This window comes from Salmo salar, chromosome 09, assembly GCF_965601325.2.
Source record: "Salmo salar chromosome 09, fSalSal1, whole genome shotgun sequence".
Lineage (NCBI taxonomy): Eukaryota > Metazoa > Chordata > Actinopteri > Salmoniformes > Salmonidae > Salmo > Salmo salar.
The window spans coordinates 25385001-25409028 of record NC_138299.1 but is presented as its reverse complement, the minus strand read 5'-3'; the positions used below and the strand labels follow the sequence as shown (position 1 = coordinate 25409028).

The following is a 24028-nucleotide window of genomic DNA, read 5'->3' as shown; positions in this document are numbered from 1 at the left end:
ATCTGAAGCCATTCTTATATTTTGTCTAACCATTGCAAATAATGTTTGCAGACCTATGTAGACAAATTATATCTTATGTTATCCATTCTTGCTTTTTTAGGTGTTCTATTTATATCTCTAAATCAACCAATGAAATCAAGCCACAGCCGGCCATGATTACAGACACCTGTGTGTGTCCTTTGAAACTATATAAACTAGTGACCTGCAGTGTTTGTCATTATACTCTTTTGAAGACAGCTTGTCTGTCGAAGTGTTGGTTATAAAATTATTGCATCTGAGCTCCAAGAGCGTGCGGCTCTCCTTTTCTTTTTCAAACGATCTAGTCACACAACAGGACCGGTGAAGGTGACTTTGTTCCAGGTCGTTTAATACAGTAACAATGTGGCTCAAAGGAAACAGTACAATCAGTTACAGTAACTGGTAAACATTTATGTTCAGTATAGTAACAGTATGTAACCATGAGGTTCCTTACTTTGTCAGACTCCATTAGCGACAGGCTGTGTGGAGAACCTTTCTATACCAGACGAACCCTGGTGATAACATACACCATAGGCCATTAAACTAATCACATCACACACAACCAATAATACATTAGCTAGCTGCTAGAATGCAACAAGGTCAATCTACTGACCATTTTTTATTATCCACACTTGTGTTTCATACCCAACCCGCCTCATACAAAACACAATATTACATGTTTAAAACTTCTTGTGGATCAGTGGGACGCTAGCGTCCCATTTCGACAACTTCCGGTGAAATTGCAGAGCGCCAAATTCAAATTAAATTACTATAAATATTAAACTTAAATGAAATCACAAGTGCAATACATCAAAATAAAGCTTAACATGTTGTTAATCCAGCCGCTGTGTCAGATTTCAAAAAGCTTTACGGCGAAAGAAAACCATGCGATTATCTGAGGACAGCGCCCAGCACACAAATGCATAACAAATAATTTTCAACCAGGGAGTTGCGACACGTAAGTCAGAAATTGCCCAGCCTTATCCAGAGCGACTTACAAATTGGTGCATTCACCTTATGATAACCAGTGGAACAACCACTTTACAATAGTACATCTATATCTTTTTTTGGGGGGGGGGGGGGGTTAGAAGGATTACTATATCCTATCCCAGGTATTCCTTAAAGAGGTGGGGTTTCAGGTGTCTACAGAAGGTGGTTATTGACTCCGCTGTCCTGGCGTCGTGAGGGAGCTTGTTCCACCATTGGGGTGCCAGAGCAGCTAACAGTTTTGACTGGGCTGAGCGGGAACTGTGCTTCCGCAGAGGTAGGGGGGCCAGCAGGCCAGAGGTGGATGAACGCAATGCCCTTGTTTGGGTATAGGGCCTGATAAGAGCCTGAAGGTACGGAGGTGCCGTTCCCCTCACAGCTCCGTAGGCAAGCACCATGGTCTTGTAGCAGATGCGAGCTTCAACTGGAAGCCAGTGGAGTGTGCGGAGGAGCGGGGTGACGTGAGAGAACTTGGGAAGGTTGAACACCAGACGGGCTGCGGCGTTCTGGATGAGTTGAGGGGTTTAATGGCACAGGCAGGGAGCCCCGCCAACAGGGAGTTGCAGTAATCCAGACGGGAGATGACAAGTGCCTGGATTAGGACCTGCGCCACTTCCTGTGTAAGGCAGGGTCGTACTCTGCGAATGTTGTATAGCATGAACCTACAGGATCTGGTCACCGCCTTGATGTTAGCGGAGAACGACAGGGTGTTGTCCAGGGTGTCGCCGAGGCTCTTAGCACTCTGGGAGGAGGACACAATGGAGTTGTCCACCGTGATGGCGAGATCATGGAAAGGGCAGTCCTTCCCCGGGAGGAAGAGCAGCTCCGTCTTGCCGAGGTTCAGCTTGAGGTGGTGATCCGTCATCCACACTGATATGTCTGCCAGACATGCAGAGATGCGATTCACCACCTGGTTATCAGAAGGGGGAAAGGAGAAAATTAATTGTGTGTCGTCTGCGTAGCAATGATAGGACAGACCATGTGAGGATATGACAGAGCCAAGTGACTTGGTGTATAGCGAGAATATGAGAGGGCCTAGAACTGAGCCCTGGGGGACACCAGTGGTGAGAGCACGTGGTGCGGAGACGGATTCTCGCCACGCCACCTGGTAGGAGCGACCTGTCAGGTAGGACACAATCCAAGAGTGAGCCGCGGTGGAGATACCCAACTTGGAGAGGGTGGAGAGGAGGATCTGATGGTTCACAGTATCAAAGGCAGCAGATAGGTCTAGAAGGATGAGAGCAGAGGAGAGAGAGTTAGCTTTAGCAGTGCGGAGAGCCTCCGTGACACAGAGAAGAGCAGTCTCAGTTGAATGACCAGCCTTGAAAGCTGACTGATTTGGATCGAGAAGGTCATTCTGAGAGAGATAGCGGGAGAGCTGGCCAAGGACGGCACGTTCAAGAGTTTTGGAGAGAAAAGAAAGAAGGGATACTGGTCTGTAATTGTTGACATCGGAGGGATCGAGTGTAGGTTTTTTGAGAAGGGGTGCAACTCTCGCTCTCTTGAAGACGGAAGGGACATAGCCAGCGGTCAAGGATGAGTTGATGAGTGAGGTGAGGTAAGGGAGAAGGTCTCCGGAAATGGTCTGGAGAGGAGAGGAGTGGATAGGGTCAAGCGGGCAGGTTGTTGGGCGGCCGGCCGTCACAAGACGCAAGATTTCATCTGGAGAGAGAGGGGAGAAAGAGGTCAAAGCATAGGGTAGGGCAATGTGAGCAGGACCAGCGGTGTCGTTTGACTTAACAAACGAGGATCGGATGTCGTCGACCTTCTTTTCAAAATGGTTGACGAAGTCATCCGCAGAGAGGGAGGAGGGGGGGGGGGAGGGGGAGGAGGATTCAGGAGGGAGGAGAAGGTGGCAAAGAGCTTCCTAGGGTTAGAGGCAGATGCTTGGAAGTTAGAGTGGTAGAAAGTGGCTTTAGCAGCAGAAACAGAGGAGGAAAATGTAGAGAGGAGGGAGTGAAAAGATGCCAGGTCCGCAGGGAGGCTAGTTTTCCTCCATTTCTGCTCGGCTGCCCGGAGCCCTGTTCTGTGAGCTCGCAATGAGTCGTCAAGCCACGGAGCAGGAGGGGAGGACCGAGCCGGTCGGGAGGATAGGGGACATAGAGAGTCAAAGGATGCAGAAAGGGAGGAGAGGAGGGTTGAGGAGGCAGAATCAGGAGATTGGTTGGAGAAGGATTGAGCAGAGGGAAGAGATGATAGGATGGAAGAGGAGAGAGTAGCAGGAGAGAGAGAGAGCGAAGGTTGCGACGGCGCAATACCATCTGAGTAGGGGCAGAGTGAGTAGTGTTGGAGGAGAGCGAGAGGGAAAAGGATACAAGGTAGTGATCGGCGACTTGGAGGGGAGTTGCAGTGAGATTAGTAGAAGAACAGCATCTAGTGAAGATGAGGTCAAGCGTATTGCCTGCCTTGTGAGTAGGGGGGGATGGTGAGAGGGTGAGGTCAAAAGAGGAGAGGAGTGGAAAGAAGGAGGCAGAGAGAAATGAGTCAAAGGTAGACGTAGGGAGGTTAAAGTCACCCAGAACTGTGAGGGGTGAGCCATCCTCAGGAAAGGAACTTATCAAGGCGTCAGGCTCATTGATGAACTCTCCAAGGGAACCTGGAGGGCGATAAATGGTAAGGATGTTAAGCTTGAATGGGCTAGTGATTGTGACAGCATGGAATTCAAAGGAGGAGATAGACAGATGGGTCAGGGGAGAAAGAGAGAATGTCCACTTGGGAGAGATGAGGATTCCAGTGCCACCACCCCGCTGACCAGATGCTCTCGGGGTGTGCGAGAACACGTGGTCAGACGAGGAGAGAGCAGTAGGAGTAGCAGTGTTTTCTGTGGTAATCCATGTTTCCGTCAGCGCCAAGAAGTCGAGGGACTGGAGGGTAGCATAGGCTCAGATGAACTCTGCCTTGTTGGTCGCAGACCGGCAGTTCCAGAGGCTGCCGGAGACCTGGAACTCCACGTGGGTCGTTTGCGCTATGACCACCTGGTTAGAGTGGCAGCGGCCACGCGATGTGAAGCGTTTGTATGGCCTGTGCAGAGAGGAGAGAACAGGGATAGACCGACACATAGTTGATAGGCTACAGGAGAGGCTACGCTAATGCAAAGGAGATTGGCATGAAAATTAACTAAACAACTGGGAAAGCGAGAGAGCAGGGCTTCCCTCACTAACAATTCACTGAAACACTAAAACTCTAAAATATAACTTTTCTAGCTACCACTAGAAATTAAAATTGATGTAACTACAGTGGTTCAATGTTTCCAGGAATAGGCTCAAACTTAGTTTATTCCGCTAGATAACTTGGTACAGTATTCTTCCGTGAAAACCCACCTAGTCCACCGTATCCTATGACGCCGTAGCTAACGAGCTAACTAGCATGCTAGCATCCTATAAACACACGGTTAGCACCAATACTTGGTAACATCAAGCTACCAATGGATCATTCGTGTCTGTGTCTAGTTCATAACGCAGAAGTAATTAAACGTTGGCTAGCTAACACAAAGTCAGTCCTGCTAGCTACACAAGTGGCCTACACATCTCGAATGTTCAGAAAGTTAAGCTTACGTTGCAAAAATCTTATTGACTAAAAATGATACAGATAGCTGGTAGGGTAAGCTAGCTAGCAGTGGGCGCGTTGTAGACTATGTTACAACGCATCGAATAGTCCCCGCAATATGCAACTGTTCAGGGAATTCAGGAACCAATACACGCAGTCAGTCAGGAAAGCAAAGGCTAGCTGTTTCAAACAGAAATTTGCATCCTGAAGCTCTAACTCCAAAAAGTTTTGGGACAATGTAAAGTCCATGGAGAACAAGAGCACCTCCTGCCAGCTGCCCACTGCACTGAGGCTAGGTAACACGGTCACCACGATAAATCCATGATAATCGAAAATTTCAAGAAACATTTCTCTACGGCTGGCCATGCTTTCCTGCTAGCTACCCCAACCCCGGCCAACAGCTCTGCCCCCCCCCCCCCCCCCGCAGCTACCTGCCCGAGCCTCCCCAGCTTCTCCTTCACCCAAATCCAGATAGTAGATGTTCTGAAAAAGTTGCAAAACCTGGACCCGTACAAATCAGCTGGGCTAGACAATCTGGATCCTCTTTCTAAAATTATCCGCCGCCATTGTTGCAACCCTTATTACCAGTCTGTTCAATCTCTCTTTCGTATCATCCGAGATCCCTAAAGATTGGAAACCTGCCACGGTCATGCCCCTCTTCAAAGGGGGAGACAATCTAGACCAAAACTGTTATAGACCTATATCCATCCTGCCCTGCCTTTCTAAAGTCTTCGAAAGCCAAGTTAATAAACAGATCACTGACCATTTCGATTACCACCGTACCTTCTCCGCTGTGCAATCCGGTTTCCGAGCTGGTCACGGGTGCACATCAGCCACGCTCAAGGTACTAAACGATATCATAACCGCCATCGATAAAAGACAGTACTGTGCAGCTGTCTTCATCGACTTGGCCAAGGCTTTCGACGCTGTCAATCACGGTATTCTTATCGGCAGACTCAATAGCCTTGGTTTCTCAAATGACTGCCTCGCCTGGTTCACCAACTACCTTGCAGACAGAGTTCACTGTGTCAAATTGGAGGGCCTGTTGTCCGGATCTCTGTCAGTCTCTATGGGGGTACCACAGGGTTCAATTCTCGGGCTGACTCTTTTCTCTGTATATATCAATGATGTCGCTCTTGCTGCTGGTGATTCCCTGATCCACCTCTACGCAGACGACACCATTCTGTATACATCTGGCCCTTCTTTGGACACTGTGTTAACTAATCTCCAAACGAGCTTCAATGCCATACAACATTCCTTCCGTGGCCTCCAACTGCTCTTAAACGCTAGTAAAACCAAATGCATGCTTTTCAACCGTTCGCTGCCGGCACCCGCCCGCCCAACTAGCATCACTACCCTGGACGGTTCCGACTTAGAATATGTGGACAACTACAAATACCTAGGTGTCTGGCTAGACTGTAAACTCTCCTTCCAGACTCATATTAAACATCTCCAATTCAAAATCAAATCTCGAATCGGCTTTTTATTTCGCAACAAAGCCTACTTCACTCACGCCGCTGACTATCCTACCGATCCTCGACTTTGGCGATATCATCTACAAAATATCTTCCAACACTCTACTCAGCAAACTGGATGCAGTCTATCACAGTGCCATCCGTTTTGTTACCAAAGCCCCTTATACCACCCACCACTGCGACCTGTATGCTCTAGTCAGCTGGCCCTCGCTACATATTCGTCGCCAGACCCACTGGCTCCAGGTCATCTATAAATCTATGCTAGGTAAAGGCTCCGCCTTATCTCAGCTCACTGGTCATGATAACAACACCCACCCGTAGCACGCACTCCAGCAGGTATATCTCACTAGTCATCCCCAAAGCCAACACCTCCTTTGGCCACCTTTCTTTCCAGTCATCTGCTGCCAGTTACTGGAACGAATTGCAAAAATCGCTGAAGCTGGAGACTTTTATTTCCCTCACCAACTTTAAACATCAGCTATCTGAGCAGCTAACCGTTTGCTACAGCTGTACATAGTCCATCTGTAAATAGCCCACCCAATCTACCTACCTCATCCCCATACTGTTTTTATTTACTTTTCTGCTCTTTTGCACACCAGTATCTCTACTTGCACATCATCTGCTCATTTATCACTCCAGTGTTAATCTGCTAAATTGTAATTACCTCGCTACTACAGCCTATTTATTGCCTTACCTCCTCTCGCCATTTGCACACACTGTATATAGACTTTCTTTTTTCTATTGTGTTATTGACTGTACGCTTGTTTATTCCATGTGTAACTCTGTGTTGTTGTTTGTGTCGCACTGCTTTGCTTTATCTTGGCCAGGTCGCTGTTGTAAATGAGAACTTGTTCTCAACTAGCCTACCTGGTTAAATAAAGGTGAAATAAAAAACTTATAATTAAAAAAACACTTCTATATTCATGTGGATCCTAACATGATTATGGATAATCATGAATGAATCATAAATAACGATGAAAGGTTAGAGGCACAAAGATCATACCCCCCCCAAATAAAATGCTTGTTTTGTCTCACTCCTTAATACTCAAGATTCATTCATGATTTTTCTAAATAGAGGCATTATCGGGATTAATTTAGAGGTGTTCATTTACATTTTATCTACTCACTTAGAAGGAAAATTACCTGTCATCATACAGTTACAATTGGGCAAAAAACCTCCAAAACAAACTGCAAACACATCCAATGAGTGTGTAAACTTGATGTAGTCATTGTGTGCTAAGAATATGGGACCAAATACTAAAAACTTTTGACTACTTTAACACACTATAAGTACATTTGTCCAAATACTTATAACACCTTCAAATGGGGGTACTAGATACATAAATGACTTAGTTTCTAAACAGTAAAACAGATAGGTATGAAAATACCCTCAAATAAAAGGTGACATTGTGTATTGTCCCCTCCTACGAAACACTTGATCTGAACTCCAAAATGCTGGAGTACAGCCAAATGTAACAATTTTGCCTCAATGTCCAAATACAGTGGGGGAAAAAAGTATTTGATCCCCTGCTGATTTTGTACGTTTGCCCACTTACAAAGAAATGATCAGTCTATAATTTGAATAGTAGGTTTATTTGAACAGTGAGAGACAGAATTACAACAAAAAAATACAGAAAAAACGCATGTCAAAAAATGTTATAAAATGATTTGCATTTTAATGAGAGAAATAAGTATTCTCTGCAAAACATGACTTCACAGAGGTCAGACTTTTTGTTGTAGTTGGCCACCAGGTTTGCACACATCTCAGGAGGGATTTTGTCCCACTCCTCTTTGCAGATCTTCTCCAAGTCATTAAGGTTTCGAGGCTGACGTTTGGCAACTCGAACCTTCAGCTCCCTCCACAGATTTTCTATGGGATTAAGGTCTGGAGACTGGCTAGGCCACTCCAGGACCTTAATGTGCTTCTTCTTGAGCCACTCCTTTGTTGCCTTGGCCATGTGTTTTGGGTCATTGTCATGCTGGAATACCCATCCACGACCCATTTTCAACCCAAGATTTGACGGTACATGGCCCCGTCCATCGTCCCTTTGATGCGGTGAAGTTGTCCTGTCCCCTTAGCAGAAAAACACCCCCAAAGCATGTTTCCACCACGGTGGAGATGGTGTTCTTGGGGTCATAGGCAGCATTCCTCCTCCTCCAAACATGGCAAGTTGAGTTCATGTCAAAGAGCTCCATTTTGGTCTCATCTGACCACAACACTTTCACCAGTTGTCCTCTGAGTCATTCAGATGTTCATTGGCAAACTTCAGACGGGCATGTATATGTATTCTTGAGCAGGGGGACCTTGCGGGCGCTGCAGGATTTCAGTCCTTCACGGCGTAGTGTGTTACCAATTGTTTTCTTGGTGACTATGGTCCCAGCTGCCTTGAGATCATTGACAAGATCCTCCCGTGTAGTTCTGAGCTGATTCCTCACCGTTCTCATGATCATTGCAACTCCACAAGGTGAGATCTTGCATGGAGCCCCAGGCCAAGGGATATTGACAGTTCTTTTGTGTTTCTTCCATTTGCGAATAATCGCACCAAATGTTCTCACCAAGCTGCTTGGCGATGGTCTTGTAGCTCACAAGGCGATGGCCTTATGTAGGTCTACAATCTTGTCCCTGACATCCTTGGAGAGATCTTTGGTCTTGGCCATGGTAGAGAGTTTGGAATCTGATTGATTGATTGCCTCTGTGGACAGGTGTCTTTTTTACAGGTAACAAGCTGCGGTTAGGAGCACTCCCTTTAAGAGTGTGCTCCTAATCTCAGCTCGTTACCTGTATAAAAGACACCTGGGAGCCAGAAATCTTTCTGATTGAGAGGGGGTGAAATACTTATTTCCCTCATTAAAATGCAAATCAATTTATAACATTTCTGACATGCGTTTTTCTGGATATTTTTGTTGTTATTCTGTCTCACTGTTCAAATAAACCTACCATTAAAATTATAGACTGATCCTTTTTTTGTCAGTGGGCAAACGTACAAAATCAGCAGGGGATCAAATACTTTTCCCCCCACTGTACATAGTGCATTCAGAAAGTATTCAGCCCCCTTGAATTTTTCCACATTTTGTTACGTTACAGCCTTATTCCAAAATGTATTCGTTTTTTCTCTTCAATCTACACACAATACCCCATAATGACAAAGCAAAAACTGGTTTTTAGAAATTTTGATAAATGTATTCAAAATAAAAAACAAATACCTTATTTACATAAGTATTCAGACCTTTTGCTATGAGACTCGAAATTGAGCTCAGGTGCATCCTGTTTCCATTGATGATCCTTGAGATGTTTCTGAAACTTGGAGTCCACCTGTCGTAAATTCCATTGATTTGACATGATTTGGAAAGGCACACATCTGTCTATATAAGGTCCCACAGTTGACAGTGCATATCAGAGCAAAAAACAAGCCATGAAGTTTAAGGAATTGTCCGCAGAGCTCCAAGACAGGATTGTGTCGAGGCAGAGATCTTGGGAAGGGTACCAAAACATTTCAGCAGCATTGAAGATCCACAAGAACACAGTGGCCTCCGTCATTCTTAAATGGAAGAAGTTCAGAAACTCCAAGGCTCTTCCTAGAGCTGGCCGCCCAGCCAAACTGAGCAATCGGGGGAGAAGGGCCTTGGTCAGGGAGGAGACCAAGAACCTGATGGTCATTCTGACAGAGCTCCAGAGTTCCTCTGTGGAGATAGGAGACCCTTTCATGAGGAGAACCATCTCTGCAGCGCACACACCTATCAGGCCTTTATTGTAGAGTGGCCAGACGGAAGCCACTCTTCAGTAAAAGGCACATGACAGCCGGCTTGGAGATTGCCTATAAAGGCAACCTACAGGACTCTCAGACCATGAGAAATAAGATTATCTTGTCTGACGAAACCGAGATTGAACTCTTTGGTCAATCTATGAGCGTCACATCTGGAGGAAACCTAGCACCATCCCTACGGTGAAGCATGGTGGTGGCAGCATCACGCTGTGGGGTTATTTTTCAGCGGCAGGGACTGGGAGACTAGTCAGGATCGAGAGAAAGATGAACGGAGCAAAGTACAGAGACACCCTTGAGGAAAACTTGCTCCAGAGCGCTCATGACCTCAGACTGGGGCGAAGGTTCACCTTCCAACAGGACAACGACCCTAAGCACACAGCCAATACAATGCAGGAGTGGCTTCGGGGACAAGTCTCAATATCCTTGGAGTGGCCCAGCAAGAGCATGGACTAGAAACCGATCGAACATCTCTGGAGAGACTTGAAAATAGCTGTGCAGTGACGCTCCCCATTCAACCTGACAGAGCTTGAGAGGATCTGGAGAGAAGAATGGGAGAAATTTCTCAAATACAGGTGTGCCAACATTGTAGCGTCATACCCAAGAAGACTCGATCCTGTAATCGCTGCCAAAGGAGCTTCAACAAAGTACTGAGTAAAGGGTATGTATACTTAGGTAAATGTGATAGTTTTTTTATTTGTAATACTTTTGCAAGAATGTCTAATATGCTGTTTTTGCTTTGTCATTATGGCGGTATTGTGTGTAGATTGAGGGGGAAAAAACGATTGAATCAATTTTAGAATAAGGCTGTAACGTAACAAAATTTGGAAATAGACAAGGCGTCTGAATACTTTCCGAATGCACTGTATGGAAGGGAGTGTGTCAAAATTTGTGTATGTACCAATCAAATAGAGTTTTGTCCTTGTTATCTAATTATAATTTGACTGCAGGATTCTTCTGTTGGAGTGAAGAATTCATGTTTATATTGATACCACAATATTCCATGACATGACACAGAATATATATATATTTTAAACAAGGCAATGATTATTTTTTTCAGTTTATTTTACACAGCAACAGGAAGCATGACAGCACTACAGTATGTGGACCAATGCCATAAAACAGACAAAAACTGAGAAAACAGGTATGCAAGCATAACACTTGCTTGCTCCTAATGATGAGATAATTATACTGGTAAAAATGATGATCATATGATGCACATCACTAAATTCTAAATTAAGTGTTTGAGTCTCGACTAAAAATATGAAATACATGATCAAACTGAGTGGCGAATCCTCCATTGTTAAAAACAAACACTGTATTTAGTTCCAATTATACCTTTCCACGTGTATTTTATTACTCATGACAAGGCTTTAAGACATCTCGGAAAGTTCCCCTGGTCAATGCACAGTAACAAACACACACTTATGCCTAAAATACTGGTAACCAGTAATGGGGATATAACATCCAATGAAACAATGAACTCAGCCTTCTGGACCATATACTATTGTTGTACACGACATAAGAATACAGAGGAAAAAGTTCAATAAAATGGTTGAAATTCCATTAAAACGACTTTAAAAAGCCGTAATATATATATATTGCTGGTAATCGTACATTTTTTTTCAAATATAAATTGTGCGATTAAAGCTTACAATACACTGCTGGCAGTAGCGCCGCCGGTTTCCATGGAGACCAAACAACAGAGCCATTCATGGAGGTGCCATACGTGTGCTGTCAGACTCCCGAGAAATAAACAATTACGTGCCTCTACCTGCAAACACTACCACATCCCTTACACCAACTCTGTATGACGTTCATCAAGGTGAAACGCTGCAGAGATCACTTGGTGGATGCAGACGGCCGCAGCCAAAGTATAATATCAAACTCACACAGAGACAAATAAAGTGGCAGTGGGTGGGGACAGGGAGTGAGTGAGAAGCTGTAGTGTCTAGTCTGGTCCAGCGGGGGGCAGGCTAAGCGTTAACTCAGTTGACTTGGTCCAGGGCACACAGCAGATCCTCACCCTGCAGCAGGTGCTGGCGACCCACCACGGGGGCATTAACCTCACAGTCATACCGGGTCAGCTGTGGAAGGGTAAAGGGCGAGCCGCTGCCCTCCGAGGAGATGCCAAGCAGGCAGCTTGCCAGGTCTAAGAGAAACAAGAGAATATAAGGGACACTAGTGTCATTGTTTCATGTAAATGATATGTAAAACATACAGTGCCTTCGGAAAGTATTCAGACCTCTTAACTTTTCCCACATTTTGTTAGGTAACAGACTTATTCTAAAATTGATTAAATCGTTTTTTCCCCTCAATACACACACACTACCCCATAATGACAAAGCAAAAACATTTCAAACATATTTTTTGGGGCTAATAAAAAAATTAATTGAAATATCACATTTACATAAGTATTCAGACCCTTTACTCAGTACTTGGTTGAAGCACGTTTGGCAGCGATTACAGAGTTTCTCCCATTCTTCTCGTCAGATCCTCTCAAGCTCTGTCAGTTTGGATGGGGACCGTTGCTACACAGCTATTTTCAAGTCTCTCCAGAGATGTTCGATCGGGTTCAAGTCTGGGCTCTGGCCGGGCCACTCAAGGACATTCAGAGACTTGTCCCCGAAGCCAGTCTTGTGTTGTCTTGGCGGTGTGCTTAGGGTCTTTGTCCTGCTGGAAGGTGAACCTTCACCCCAGTCTGAGGTCCTGAGCGCTCTGGAGCAGGTTTTTGTCAAAGTACCTCTCTGTACTTTGCTCTGTTCATCTTTCTCTCGATCCTGACTAGTCTCCCAGTCCCTGCCGCTGAAAAACATCCCCACAGCATGATGCTGCCACCACCATGCTTCACCGTAGGGATGGTGCCAGGTTTCCTCCAGACGTGATGCTTGGCATTCAGGCCAAAGAGCTCAATCTTGGTTTCATCAGACCAGAGAATCTTGTTTCTCATGGTCAGAGTCTTTAACCTGTTAGGGCTAGGGGGCAGTATTGACACGGCTGGATAAAAAAACATACCCGATTTAATCTGGTTACCACTCCTACCCAGTAACTAGAATATGCATATACTTATTACATATGGATCGAAAACACCCTAAATTTTCTAAAACTGTTTGAATGGTGTCTGTGAGTATAACAGAACTCATTTGGCAGGCAAAACCCTGAGACATTTTCTGACAGGAAGTGGATACCTGATGTGTTGTATTACCTTTAAACCTATCCCATTGAAAAACACAGGGGCTGAGGAATATTTTGGCACTTCCTATTGCTTCCACTAGATGTCACCAGCCTTTACAAAGCGTTTTGAGTCTTCTGGAGGGAGATCTGACCGAACAAGAGCCATGGAACGATGATGGCCCATTAGACACCTGGCGCGCGAGTTCATGTTGGGTACCCTCGTTCCAATACGTTATAAAAGAGTATGCATTCGTCCACCTTGAATATTATTCATGTTCTGGTTAAAAAAGGCCCTAATGATTTATGCTATACAACGTTTGACATGTTTGAACGAACGTAAATATATTTTTTCCCCTCGTTCATGACGAGAAGTCCGGCTGGCTTAGATCATGGGCTAACAAGACGGATATTTTTGGACATAAATGATGAGCTTTTTTGAACAAAACTACATTCGTTATGGACCTGTGATACCTGGAAGTGACATCTGATGAAGAGAATCAAAGGTAATGGATTATTTACATAGTATTTTCGATTTTAGATCTCCCCAACATGACGTCTAGTCTGTATCGCAACGCGTATTTTTCTGGGCGCAGTGCTCAGATTATTGCAAAGTGTGATTTCCCAGTAAGGTTATTTTTAAATCTGGCAAGTTGATTGCGTTCAAGAGATGTAAATCTATAATTCTTTAAATGACAATATAATATTTTACCAATGTTTTCTAATTTTAATTATTTAATTAGTGGTGCTGACTTGACTGCCGGTTATTGGAGGGAAACGATTTCCTCAACATCAATGCCATAGTAAAACGCTGTTTTTGGATATAAATATGAACTTGATAGAACTAAAAATGCATGCATTGTCTAACATAATGTCCTAGGAGTGTCATCTGATGGAGATTGTAAAAGGTTAGTGCATCATTTTAGCTGGTTTTATGGTTTTGGTGACCCTGTCTTTGAATTGACAAAACATTACACACAACTCTTGTAAATGTACTGTCCTAACATACTCTAAATTTATGCTTTCGCCGTAAAACCTTTTTGAAATCGTAAAACGTGGTTAGATTAAGGAGATGTTTATCTTTCAAAGGGTGTAAAATAGTTGTATGTTTGAAAAATTTGAATTTTGACATTTATTTGGATTCAAATTTGCCGCTCTTGAAATGCACCTGCTGTTGATGGAGTGCACCACGGGTGGCACGCTAGCGTCCCACCTAGCCCATAGAGGTTAAGGTGCCTTTTGGCATATTCCAAGCAGTCTGTCATGTGCCTTTTACTGAAGAGTGGCTCCCGTCTGGCCACACTACCATAAAGGCCTGATTGGTAGAGTGCTGCAGAGATGGTTGTCCTTCTGGAAGGTTCTCCCATCTCCATAGAGGAACTCTAGAGCTCTGTCAGAGTGACCATCGGGTTCTTGGTCACTTCCCTGACCAAGGCCCTTCTGCCCAGATTGCTCAGTTTGGCTGGGCAGCCAGCTCTAGAAAGAGTCTTGTTGGTTCCAAACTACTTCCATTTAAGAATGATGGAGGCCACTGTGTTCTTGAGGCATTTCAATGCTGCAGAAATGTTTTGGTACCTTTCCCCAGATCTGTGCCTCGACACAATCCTGTCTTGGAGCTCGACGGACAATTCTTTCGACCTCATGTCATGGTTTTTGCTCTGACATGCACTGTCAACAGAGACCTTATACAGACAGGTGTGTGCCTTTCCAAATCATGTCAAATCAATTGAATTTACAACAGGTGGACTCCAATCAAGTTGTAGAAACATCTCAAGGATGATCAATGGAAACAGGATGTACCTGAGCTCAATTTCGAGTCTCAAAGTCATTATGGGGTATTGTGTGTAGACTGCTGAGTATTTTTATTTTATTTCATCCATTTTAGATTAAGGCTGTAACGTAACAAAATGTGGAAAAAGTCAAGGGGTGTGAATACCTTCCAAAGGCACTGTACATAAGTTTAATGTCAGGCCTTGGCTGTTGTGTATTCCAGGACTAACTACCTGTAGGTAGGAGCAGTATGGTCCTGTTGGAGGGAGCCTCAGAGCTGCCCAGCTCAGACACCTTGAGCTTTTTACCCGGCCCAGGAGGTTCCTGGAGCAATGCCCCCTAAGAAAAACAACATATTCAAATTAGCCCTCAATATGCCAGATGTTATCAAACAGAATATCTCTGCTAAATGTTTTTTTTTTTTATATGTATAATGTGATAAAAAACATTTCTAAAGGTCCTACACACATTTACTATTCCGACAGCCTGATACAGAGCCAACTTTCTCTTGCGCTGTGAGTTCTGGGTGGCCAGTGTCCTGAGATAGATCTCTCTGTCCATCTGAGGCGCCCTAGAGCACAGAGAGTCACACTCCATGTCAGCAGTCAGAAAACACTGATATGCTTTAGTTTTGAGGAAAGGGTAAGTTGGAAGGAGTGTGTGTATGTGGTGGGACTTACCTCATGGTGAGTAAGGAGGCAGGGCAAGGGCTAGCAGCCAGCTCTGGGGCTGGGGAAGCTGTCCGGCTGCTTGGGGCACTAAAGGGGGAATCAGTGTAGCTGTGGACATCCTGGGTGAGGTGCAGAGGAGAGCACAGAGGAGAGCTCTCCAGAGGTTGGGCTGGGCCACATGACAGGGGCTCCTCTGGGGACAGGGTGCGCAGCTGGAAGTCATCATCCATGGGGATGTATGGAGCCAACATCTCCAGGTCCAGGTCCTCCATGCCCTACAGGGGGAAACAAAAACATATGTCAGATCAGACTTTACATGAATCAAGTCATATCCTTTAAAAGACGTTTAGAATCCACGCAAGTTCAGGGAAGTGGTGGATTGGAATCACATTAATTACATCTCTGCCTACAGTATTTAAACCACACAACAGTTGATTCTCGTTTCATTTAGATTCACCATTGTACCAAGATGGACGCGTCCCACTGCCACCCCAGTCTCTTCCTTATATTTTTCACTACCTCCTCCAGCTACTGATAGTGTGTAACCCAAGCTCGTGACATTTTTCTTGTGACCACACGCTTTTTCAGTTCTGGCCACAAATTTTCTATAGGATTGAGGTCAGGGCTTTGTGATGGCCACTCCAATACCTTGACTGTTGTCCTTAAGCCATTTTGCCACAACTTTGGAAGTATGCTTGGGGTCATTGTCCATTTGGAAGACCCATTTGCGACCAAGCTTTAACTTCCTGACTGATGTCTTGAGATGTTGCTTCAATATATCCACATACTTTTCCTGCCTGATGATGCCATCTATTTTGTGAAGTGCACCAGCCCCTCTTGCAGCAAAGCACCCCCACAACATGATGCTGCCACCCCCGTGCTTCACGGTTGGGATGGTGTTCTTCGGCTCCCACTTTTTCCTCCAAACATAACGATGGTCATTATGGCCAAACAGCTCTATTTTTGTTTCATCATACCAGAGGACATTTCACCAAAAAGTATTACCTTTGTCCCCATGTGCAGTTGCAAAGCGTAGTCTGGCTTTTTCATGGAGGTTTTGGAGCAGTGGCTTCTTCCTTGCTGAGTGGCCTTTCAGGTTATGTCGATATAGGACTTGTTTTACTGTGGATATAGATACTTTTGTACCTGTTTCTTCCTACATCTTCACAAGGTCCTTTGCTGTTGTGGGATTGATTTGCACTTTTCGCACCAAAGTACATTCATCTCTAAGAGACAGAACGCGTCTCCTTCCTGAGCGGTATGATGGCTGCGTGGTCCCATGGTGTTTATACTTGCGTACTATTGTTTGTACAGATGAACGTGGTACCTTCAGGCGTTTGGAAATTGCTCCCAAGGATGAACCAGACTTGTGGAGGTCTCGGCTGATTTCTTTACATTTTCCCCTGATGTCAAGCAAAGAGGCACTGAGTTTGAAGGTAGGCCTTGAAATACATCCATAGGTACACCTCCAATTGACTCAAATGATGTAAATTAGCCTATCAGAAGCTTCTAAAGCAATGACATAATTTTCTGGAATTTTCCAAGCTGTTTAAAAGGCACAGTCAACTTAGTGAATGTAAAGTTCTGACTCACTGGAATAGTGATACAGTGAATTATAAGTGAAATAATCTGCCAAGAAATTTGTGGAGTGGTTGAAAAACAAGTTTTAATGACTGTGGCGGATTAATCAGGATTAGTTGGGTAACATAGATAATTAAGATGTCTTATCTGCATAATATGCTTATGTGATATACTTGTTATTAGAATGTATCCCTTTGGACTCTGGTGTTGGCAGTTGCACTTCTTCCCTCAGCTGGGGCTCAGTCACTTGGGGCCCAGAGAGGGGAGAGGTCAGGCTTGTCTTTTACATGTCTATGGTGCTATGCAGAATATCAGAAAGGGAAGAGGACAGGATGGAACATTGTCTTCATATGTGAATGTGTCTTTACCTATTCTTAAACCATGTGAAGGGATGGCGTGATTAATGGGGAACCAATTACTTGTCTCCACAATGTCTGAGCGCAAGTCACTCCCTCCTTTGGCATTGGGGGGAGGTGTATGGCAGTGTATGGAACCATTGTATGTCCTCTGATGTTGCACTTATCCTGGGATAGTGTATGACCTAGAGGCTCACTCCCCTCAGTGAGCTTGTCCAGGAGAGGGGTCAAGAAGGGGTTTTACTTGAAATGGGAGTATCTAGAGTTGACAATTGAGTTATGCCATTGGATGAGTTGGTGTTTTTGTGCTATGAAGTACCAGGAACGAGATTAGAACCTCGTCTTAGGGACCAAACTGAACGATCATTTATAGTGAATGCTATCTGGCTACGGGATACTCCTTTCTCATTATAAAGTCTTCCTTTGTGAACTGTGCCTAATATCTGTGGTTTGTTATGTCGACTAGGGGGGTGGATCTTTGCTATAAAAGATCTCAGTAGCCATTGTGCTGTCACTATCAACGGTTCATTAGAAATAGGGAATCGTTGAAAGTCATTGCTATTGCAAAGCTCTTATTATTAAAGATGTAGTTTAAGTATAACTCTGACTGGTGTGTGAAGTTTGTCTCTCTCCTCATTTGGTAATACAGAAATTAACCACCACATGACTCCAACCTAAGTGTATGTAAATAAGGGTGTTTTTTTAATTTTTAATACATTTGCAAAAATGTCTAAAAACCTGTTTTCACTTTGTCATTATGGGGTATTATGTGAAGATTGATGAGGAAAATATTTTATTTAATCCATTTTAGAACAAGACAAACGTAACAAAATGTGGGAAATTTCAAGGGGTCTGAATACTTTCTGAATGCACTGTAGGTACCGTACCTGTGAGGTGAAAGGTGTCTTGGGCTCTGTGTCGATGGCAAACAGTCTTTCTACCAGGTCCAGTTTAAGCGCAGCACTGATGTCAGAGTCCATTGGAAAACAGAAGTTCAGTGCGATGTCAGGCTGCAGAGGACATTACATTGGTTAAAAACTAGTATTTGTGAACAGAAGTATTTTTGACATGGCAACTTTGCATTGAGTTCCTGACTGGCAGTTTTAAAAGCGGTCCGTCTGGACGTGGTATCCCTGCTCACCTCAGTTGAGCTGTGGCTGCCTGGGGTGCTGAAGGAGTCTGGACCTGCCTTGGTGTCCACTGAGGCACTGGGGATCAGGGGCTGCTCACTGGGGGGCTGCATAGAGTGAGGCAGGGCCAGCTTGTCACTGGTGGAGGGCAGCATCACATCGTTGTAGAGAGGCACCTCCTTCAGCAGGATGTCAGAGTCTGCAGGGACAGTAAAGAGGGGGTCAGAATGAGTTTGGGTTAGTAAAGTAAAGCGTGACTTTATCACTAATTATAAAGTTAATCTTCCATTAAAAAGTAACTATCACCCAAAGCTCCAGGCAGGGCAGGGTACTGACCGGGGTTGCTGAAGTCCAGGGAGATGATGGTGTCTCCTACGGCCGGGGCCAGAAGGTTGAGGGCCTCTGGTTCCTCCTTCAGTCTGTCGTACAGGCTGGCCAGCGGCAGGGGCTCCATTGCCTGGGTGAACAGTTTAATCACATCCACCTTCTCCTCCTTCAGGAACACAGGGGACACCTCTGCCTCTGAGCCCTCGTCCTCTTCTTCCTCCTCCACCAGCTCCTTCTTTACAGACCTCATGTCCTCAGTCTGCTCCAGAGACAGCACCATCTTCTCCTCAATGCCACTGGAGCAAGAGGGAGACAAAAACAGTTACATATCATGTCTTACTCCACCTTACAAAGGGAAAATCTGATTGATTGGTTGAGTCAGAACCCAGTGGAGTCAGTCCACCAGACAGTTTAAACCCCTGATCAAACTATCCTCTAACACACTATGTAGACCATGACAGTACCTGAGCACAAAGTTGACAGAGACAACACACTGGGGCTGGGAGTTCTTGTTGTTGTAGATAACAGTGGCCTGAGTCTCCACCCACACAAAGCCACCTATCTTAGCCAGCATGCGGTACTGGCCTGTGCTCACCTGGCCCTTAACAAACACTGGCGAGAGCCAAAGAAAAAAGAAAAGGGTTAGAGAAGAGGAAAGAGAGACTGCAAGTAGCTACCTAGTACTCCAACATTATATTACGTACTGAAGTATATTGCCAAGCATTGGGCATTTCCAGACTACGTGTCTGCTTTAACGGGGAATACCTTTGCATTGTCATATTTATGTGGGGATGCTTACAGTTGTGATGGGTCTTAATGAGGTGGTCTGAGTCCAAGGCATGGTAGTACTCATACACAGAGCGATTTAACAGGTCCTCTGGATCATAGCCCATCAGCTCAGTGATCCTGGACAACACAGAGTTAGGGGACAGGTTTATCCTGCTGCTTACTGGAGTGCCATTCAACCTATTGGACACAAGGTGGCTCTGTGGCACTACATTCAGGAGCCACCTATTAGTATAAATCACATCTTTGTGTGAATACAAGTCATTTAACTTTAAGGAAAAAAATCTAACGCAACATATATTCTTACAACAATAGCCCCTATTCTTATATTGAGTAAAGCTTCGTGTTAGATTCAGTATTCTTCTACTAAATTATTCATGCTGCTGCTGCAGTCAGCGGAATGGTAGGTCTCAGTTTCACCTCTCGTCACAATAGGTGAACTTCATGTCCAGTGTGTGGCGGCTGAGGAAGGTCTTGGTGTCCAACGGCGCCTCGATGTTGGAGGGGTGGGGGATGGGGTCACAGACCAGCACCAGGTAGGACACGGGCGGCTCCTTGTGCCCACAGGGGTTCTGCTCAGCTGGGGCTACATGGCCTGAGCAGTGGAGAACCTTCCAGGTGGCTGATTTGACATTGACAGTGCGCCCCCTGCTGGTGAGGGTACATTTCATCCGCAGGAAGAAGCTACGCTCTGTGTTTGGTCCCTTGGACTTTTTAGAGGTCCCTGAACAGGCAGAGGAGAGAGAGAAGGTGAGACTGAGGTTAAGAAATAAACAATTACATTTAGTGTTATGTGCAAAAAAGGAACGGTGCCAGTGAAGCAGAGTGAATACCAAGGGAAAAGACAGTAGCCCACTAATCACCCTGACCTCAGGGCGTGGGAAAGGATAACTAGTTCTGACAGGCTCCGACTTTTGCTTGGAGCTGCTAAATTGAGCCCCACACTACTTGTTACACTGATATTCCAGAGTGCTGTGTGTAGCAGAGTCTATTCTCAGTAGGAACCTTTAGTTTGAGTGTGTTTTCACAGGGGTGGGTCTCACCTGTTCTGTGTACCAGGATCTCCCTTAGCTCCTCGTGGTCACAGGGGTGTGTGTACTCAAACACGCTAAGTCCTGTCAGGTCAAACTGCACATGGACAGAAGAGGAAGGATGTTTAGAAATAACATATTCATGGCAAGGAAAGAACAGCAAATGTGACTCATTTCAGGAAACTAGGCATATGTCGTCCGTTACTACTTCACAGGAGAGCCATTTGAACGTAAACTTTTTTTAAATCAAAATGTGCTTTTTGTCAGAAATGCCTTCTCGAACGTGAACTTTCATGTGCCTTAATAACAAACTTGTATGCCATCTGTAAATACAAATGATATTGTTAAGTTACGAGCCTAGTTGGTTATGCCACAGAAAGACAGGAACCTTCCCACTAGCCAATATTGGCTGAGATAATGGGTGGGCCATGTAACACGCTTCTGTCTGTAATATGAGCTGGTCAGTACGTGTTGGTAATCCTATCTAAGGCGCAACTTTTTTGAAAGAAATCATGTAGTAGAACTGCAAAGGTGTTGTTCTCCACTTTCTAAAGGATCGAGTTTTGAAATTAGTGGGATGCACGGTGGAATTCGAGTATGACAACAACACGTTTGAGTGCAAATATGCAGACAGAGTCGAAAAGAAAACACACGGCTGTTGTATAAAACACCTGTCTCCGGATTACATATTCAAACTAAGGCAACCATGGCATCCGTGACAGAGAGGGAGAAGCGTCCATCCATGTATACGGGTAAGATATGTAGCTACAGTGAGGGAAAAAATAATTTGATCCCCTGCTGATTTTGTACGTTTGCCCACTGACAAAGAAATGATCAGTCTATAATTTTAATGGTAGGTTTATTTGAACAGTGAGAGACAGAATAACAACAAAAAAATCCAGAAAAACGCATGTCAAAAATGTTATAAAACTATTTGCATTTTAATGAGGGAAATAAGTATTTGACCCCTCTGCAAAACATGACTTAGTACTTGGTGGCAAAACCCTTGTTGGCAATCACAGAGGTCAGATGTTTCTTGTAGTTGGCCACCAGGTTTGCACACATCTCAGGAGGGATTTTGTCCCACTCCTCTTTGCAGATCTTCTCCAAGTCATTAAGGTTTCGAGGCTGACGTTTGGCAACTCGAACCTTCAGCTCCCTTCACAGATTTTCTATGGGATTAAGGTTTGGAGACTGGCTAGGCCACTCCAGGACCTTAACCTGTTATGGATAGGGGGCAGTATTTTCACGGCTGGATAAAAAACGTACCCGATTTAATCTGATTATTACTCCTGCCCAGAAACTAGAATATGCATATAATTAATAGCTTTGGATAGAAAACACTCCAAAGTTTCTAAAACTGTTTGAATGGTGTCTGTGAGTATAACAGAACTCATTTGGCAGGCCAAAACCTGAGAAGATTCCTTACAGGAAGTGCCCTCTCTGACCATTTCTTGGCCTTCTTCTCTTTATTGAAAACTGAGGATCTCTGCTGTAACGTGACACTTCCTACGGCTCCCATAGGCTCTCAGAAGGCGGCAAAACGCTGAATGATGCCTTTGCAGGCCCAGGCTGAAAAACAGTAGCGCATTTGGATAGTGGTCGATCTGAGAACGATGAGACTGAGGCGCGTGCACGAGGCGACACCATGTTTTTATTTTTTCGTCTTTGAACAAAAACAGGGTTTCCCGGTCGGAATATTATCGCTTTTTACGAGAAAAATCGCATATAATTGATTTTAAACAGCGGTTGACATGCTTCGAAGTACGGTAATGGAATATTTAGAATTTTTTTATCACGAAACGCGTTGGGCGCGTAACCCTTCGTCACCCTTCGGATAGTGTCTTGAACGCACGAACAAAACGCCGCTATTTGGATATAACTATGGATTATTTGGAACCAAACCAACATTTGTTATTGAAGTAGAAGTCCCGGGAGTGCATTCTGACGAAGAACAGCAAAGGTAATCCAATTTTTCTTATAGTAAATCTGAGTTTGGTGAGGGTCAAACTTGGTGGGTGTCAAAATAGCTAGCCTGTGATGGCGAGGTATCTACTCAGAATATTGCAAAATGTGCTTTCACCGAAAAGCTATTTTAAAATCGGACACCTCGATTGCATAAAGGAGTTCTGTATCTATAATTCTTAAAATAATTTATGTTTTTTGTGAACGTTTATCGTGAGTCATTTAGTAAATTCACCGGAAGTGTTCGGTGGGAATGCTAGTTCTGAACGTCACATGCTAATGTAAAAAGCTGGTTTTTGATATAAATATGAACTGGATTGAACAAAACATGCATGTATTGTATAACATAATGTCCTAGACGTGTCATCTGATGAAGATCAAAGGTTAGTGCTGCATTTAGCTGTGGTTTTGTTTTTTGTGACATTATATGCTAGCTTGAAAAATGGGTGTCTGATTATTTCTGGCTGGGTACTCTGCTGACATAATCTAATGTTTTGTTTTCGCTCTAAAGCCTTTTTGAAATCGGACAGTGTGGTTAGATAAAGGAGAGTCTTGTCTTTAAAAAGGTGTAAAATAGTCATATGTTTGAAAAATTGAAGTTTTTGGATTTTTGAGGAATTTGTAATTCGCGCCACGCCTATTATTGGATATTGGAGCAGGTGTTCCGCTAGCGGAAAGTCTAGATGTATGAGGTTAATGTGCTTCTTCTTGAGCCACTCCTTTGTTGACTTAGCCGTGTGTTGTGGGTCATTGTCATGCTGGAATACCTATCCACGACCCATTTTCAATGCCCTGGCTGAGGGAAGGAGGTTCTCACCAAAGATTTGACGGTACATGGCCCCGTCCATCGTCCCTTTGATGCGGTGAAGTTGTCCTGTCCCCTTAGCAGAAAAACACCCCCAAAGCATAATGTTTCCAACTCCATGTTTGACGGTGGGGATGGTGTTCTTGGGGTCATAGGCAGCATTCCTCCTCCTCCAAACACGGCGAGTTGAGGTGATGCCAAAGAGCTCCAATTTGGTCTCATCTGACCACAACACTTTCACCCAGTTGTCCTCTGAGTCATTCAGATGTTCATAGGCAAACTTCAGACGGGCATGCATATGTGCTTTCTTGAGCAGCGGGACCTTGCGGGCGCTGCAGGATTTCAGTCCTTCACGGCGTAGTGTGTTAACAATTGTTTTCTTGGTGACTATGGTCCCAGCTGCCTTGAGATCATTGACAAGATCCTCCCGTGTAGTTCTGGGCTGATTCCTCACTGTTCTCATGATCATTGCAACTCCACGAGGTGAGATCTTGCATGGAGCCCCAGGCTGAGGGAGATTGACAGTTCTTTTGTGTTTCTTTCATTTGCGAATAATCGTACCAAATGTTGTCACCTTATCACCAAGCTGCTTGGCGATGGTCCTGTAGCCCATTCCAGCTTTGTGTAGGTCTACAATCTTGTCCCTGA

At 44.6% G+C, this 24028-nt stretch overlaps 1 protein-coding gene across 3 annotated transcripts in view; it reads right to left on the bottom strand.

Moving 5' to 3' along the window:
* Window positions 1-10834: 10834 nt before the first annotated feature.
* Window positions 10835-24028, bottom strand: part of LOC106610969 (hypoxia-inducible factor 1-alpha) — a 60402-nt gene continuing 47208 nt past the window's right edge. For all 3 annotated transcript variants that reach the window (XM_014210723.3, XM_082955675.1, XM_045723511.2), the window contains 11 exons: window positions 20623-20707; window positions 20000-20303; window positions 19593-19699; window positions 19258-19405; window positions 18803-19089; window positions 18478-18665; window positions 18224-18346; window positions 15409-15674; window positions 15197-15299; window positions 14962-15067; window positions 10835-11939 (listed from right to left, as the gene is read on the bottom strand). In XM_014210723.3, coding sequence (XP_014066198.3) covers window positions 11776-11939; window positions 14962-15067; window positions 15197-15299; window positions 15409-15674; window positions 18224-18346; window positions 18478-18665; window positions 18803-19089; window positions 19258-19405; window positions 19593-19699; window positions 20000-20303; window positions 20623-20707 — 1881 coding nt within the window. In that variant the 3' untranslated portion in view covers window positions 10835-11775. The remainder of the gene's footprint in view (window positions 11940-14961; window positions 15068-15196; window positions 15300-15408; window positions 15675-18223; window positions 18347-18477; window positions 18666-18802; window positions 19090-19257; window positions 19406-19592; window positions 19700-19999; window positions 20304-20622; window positions 20708-24028) is intronic.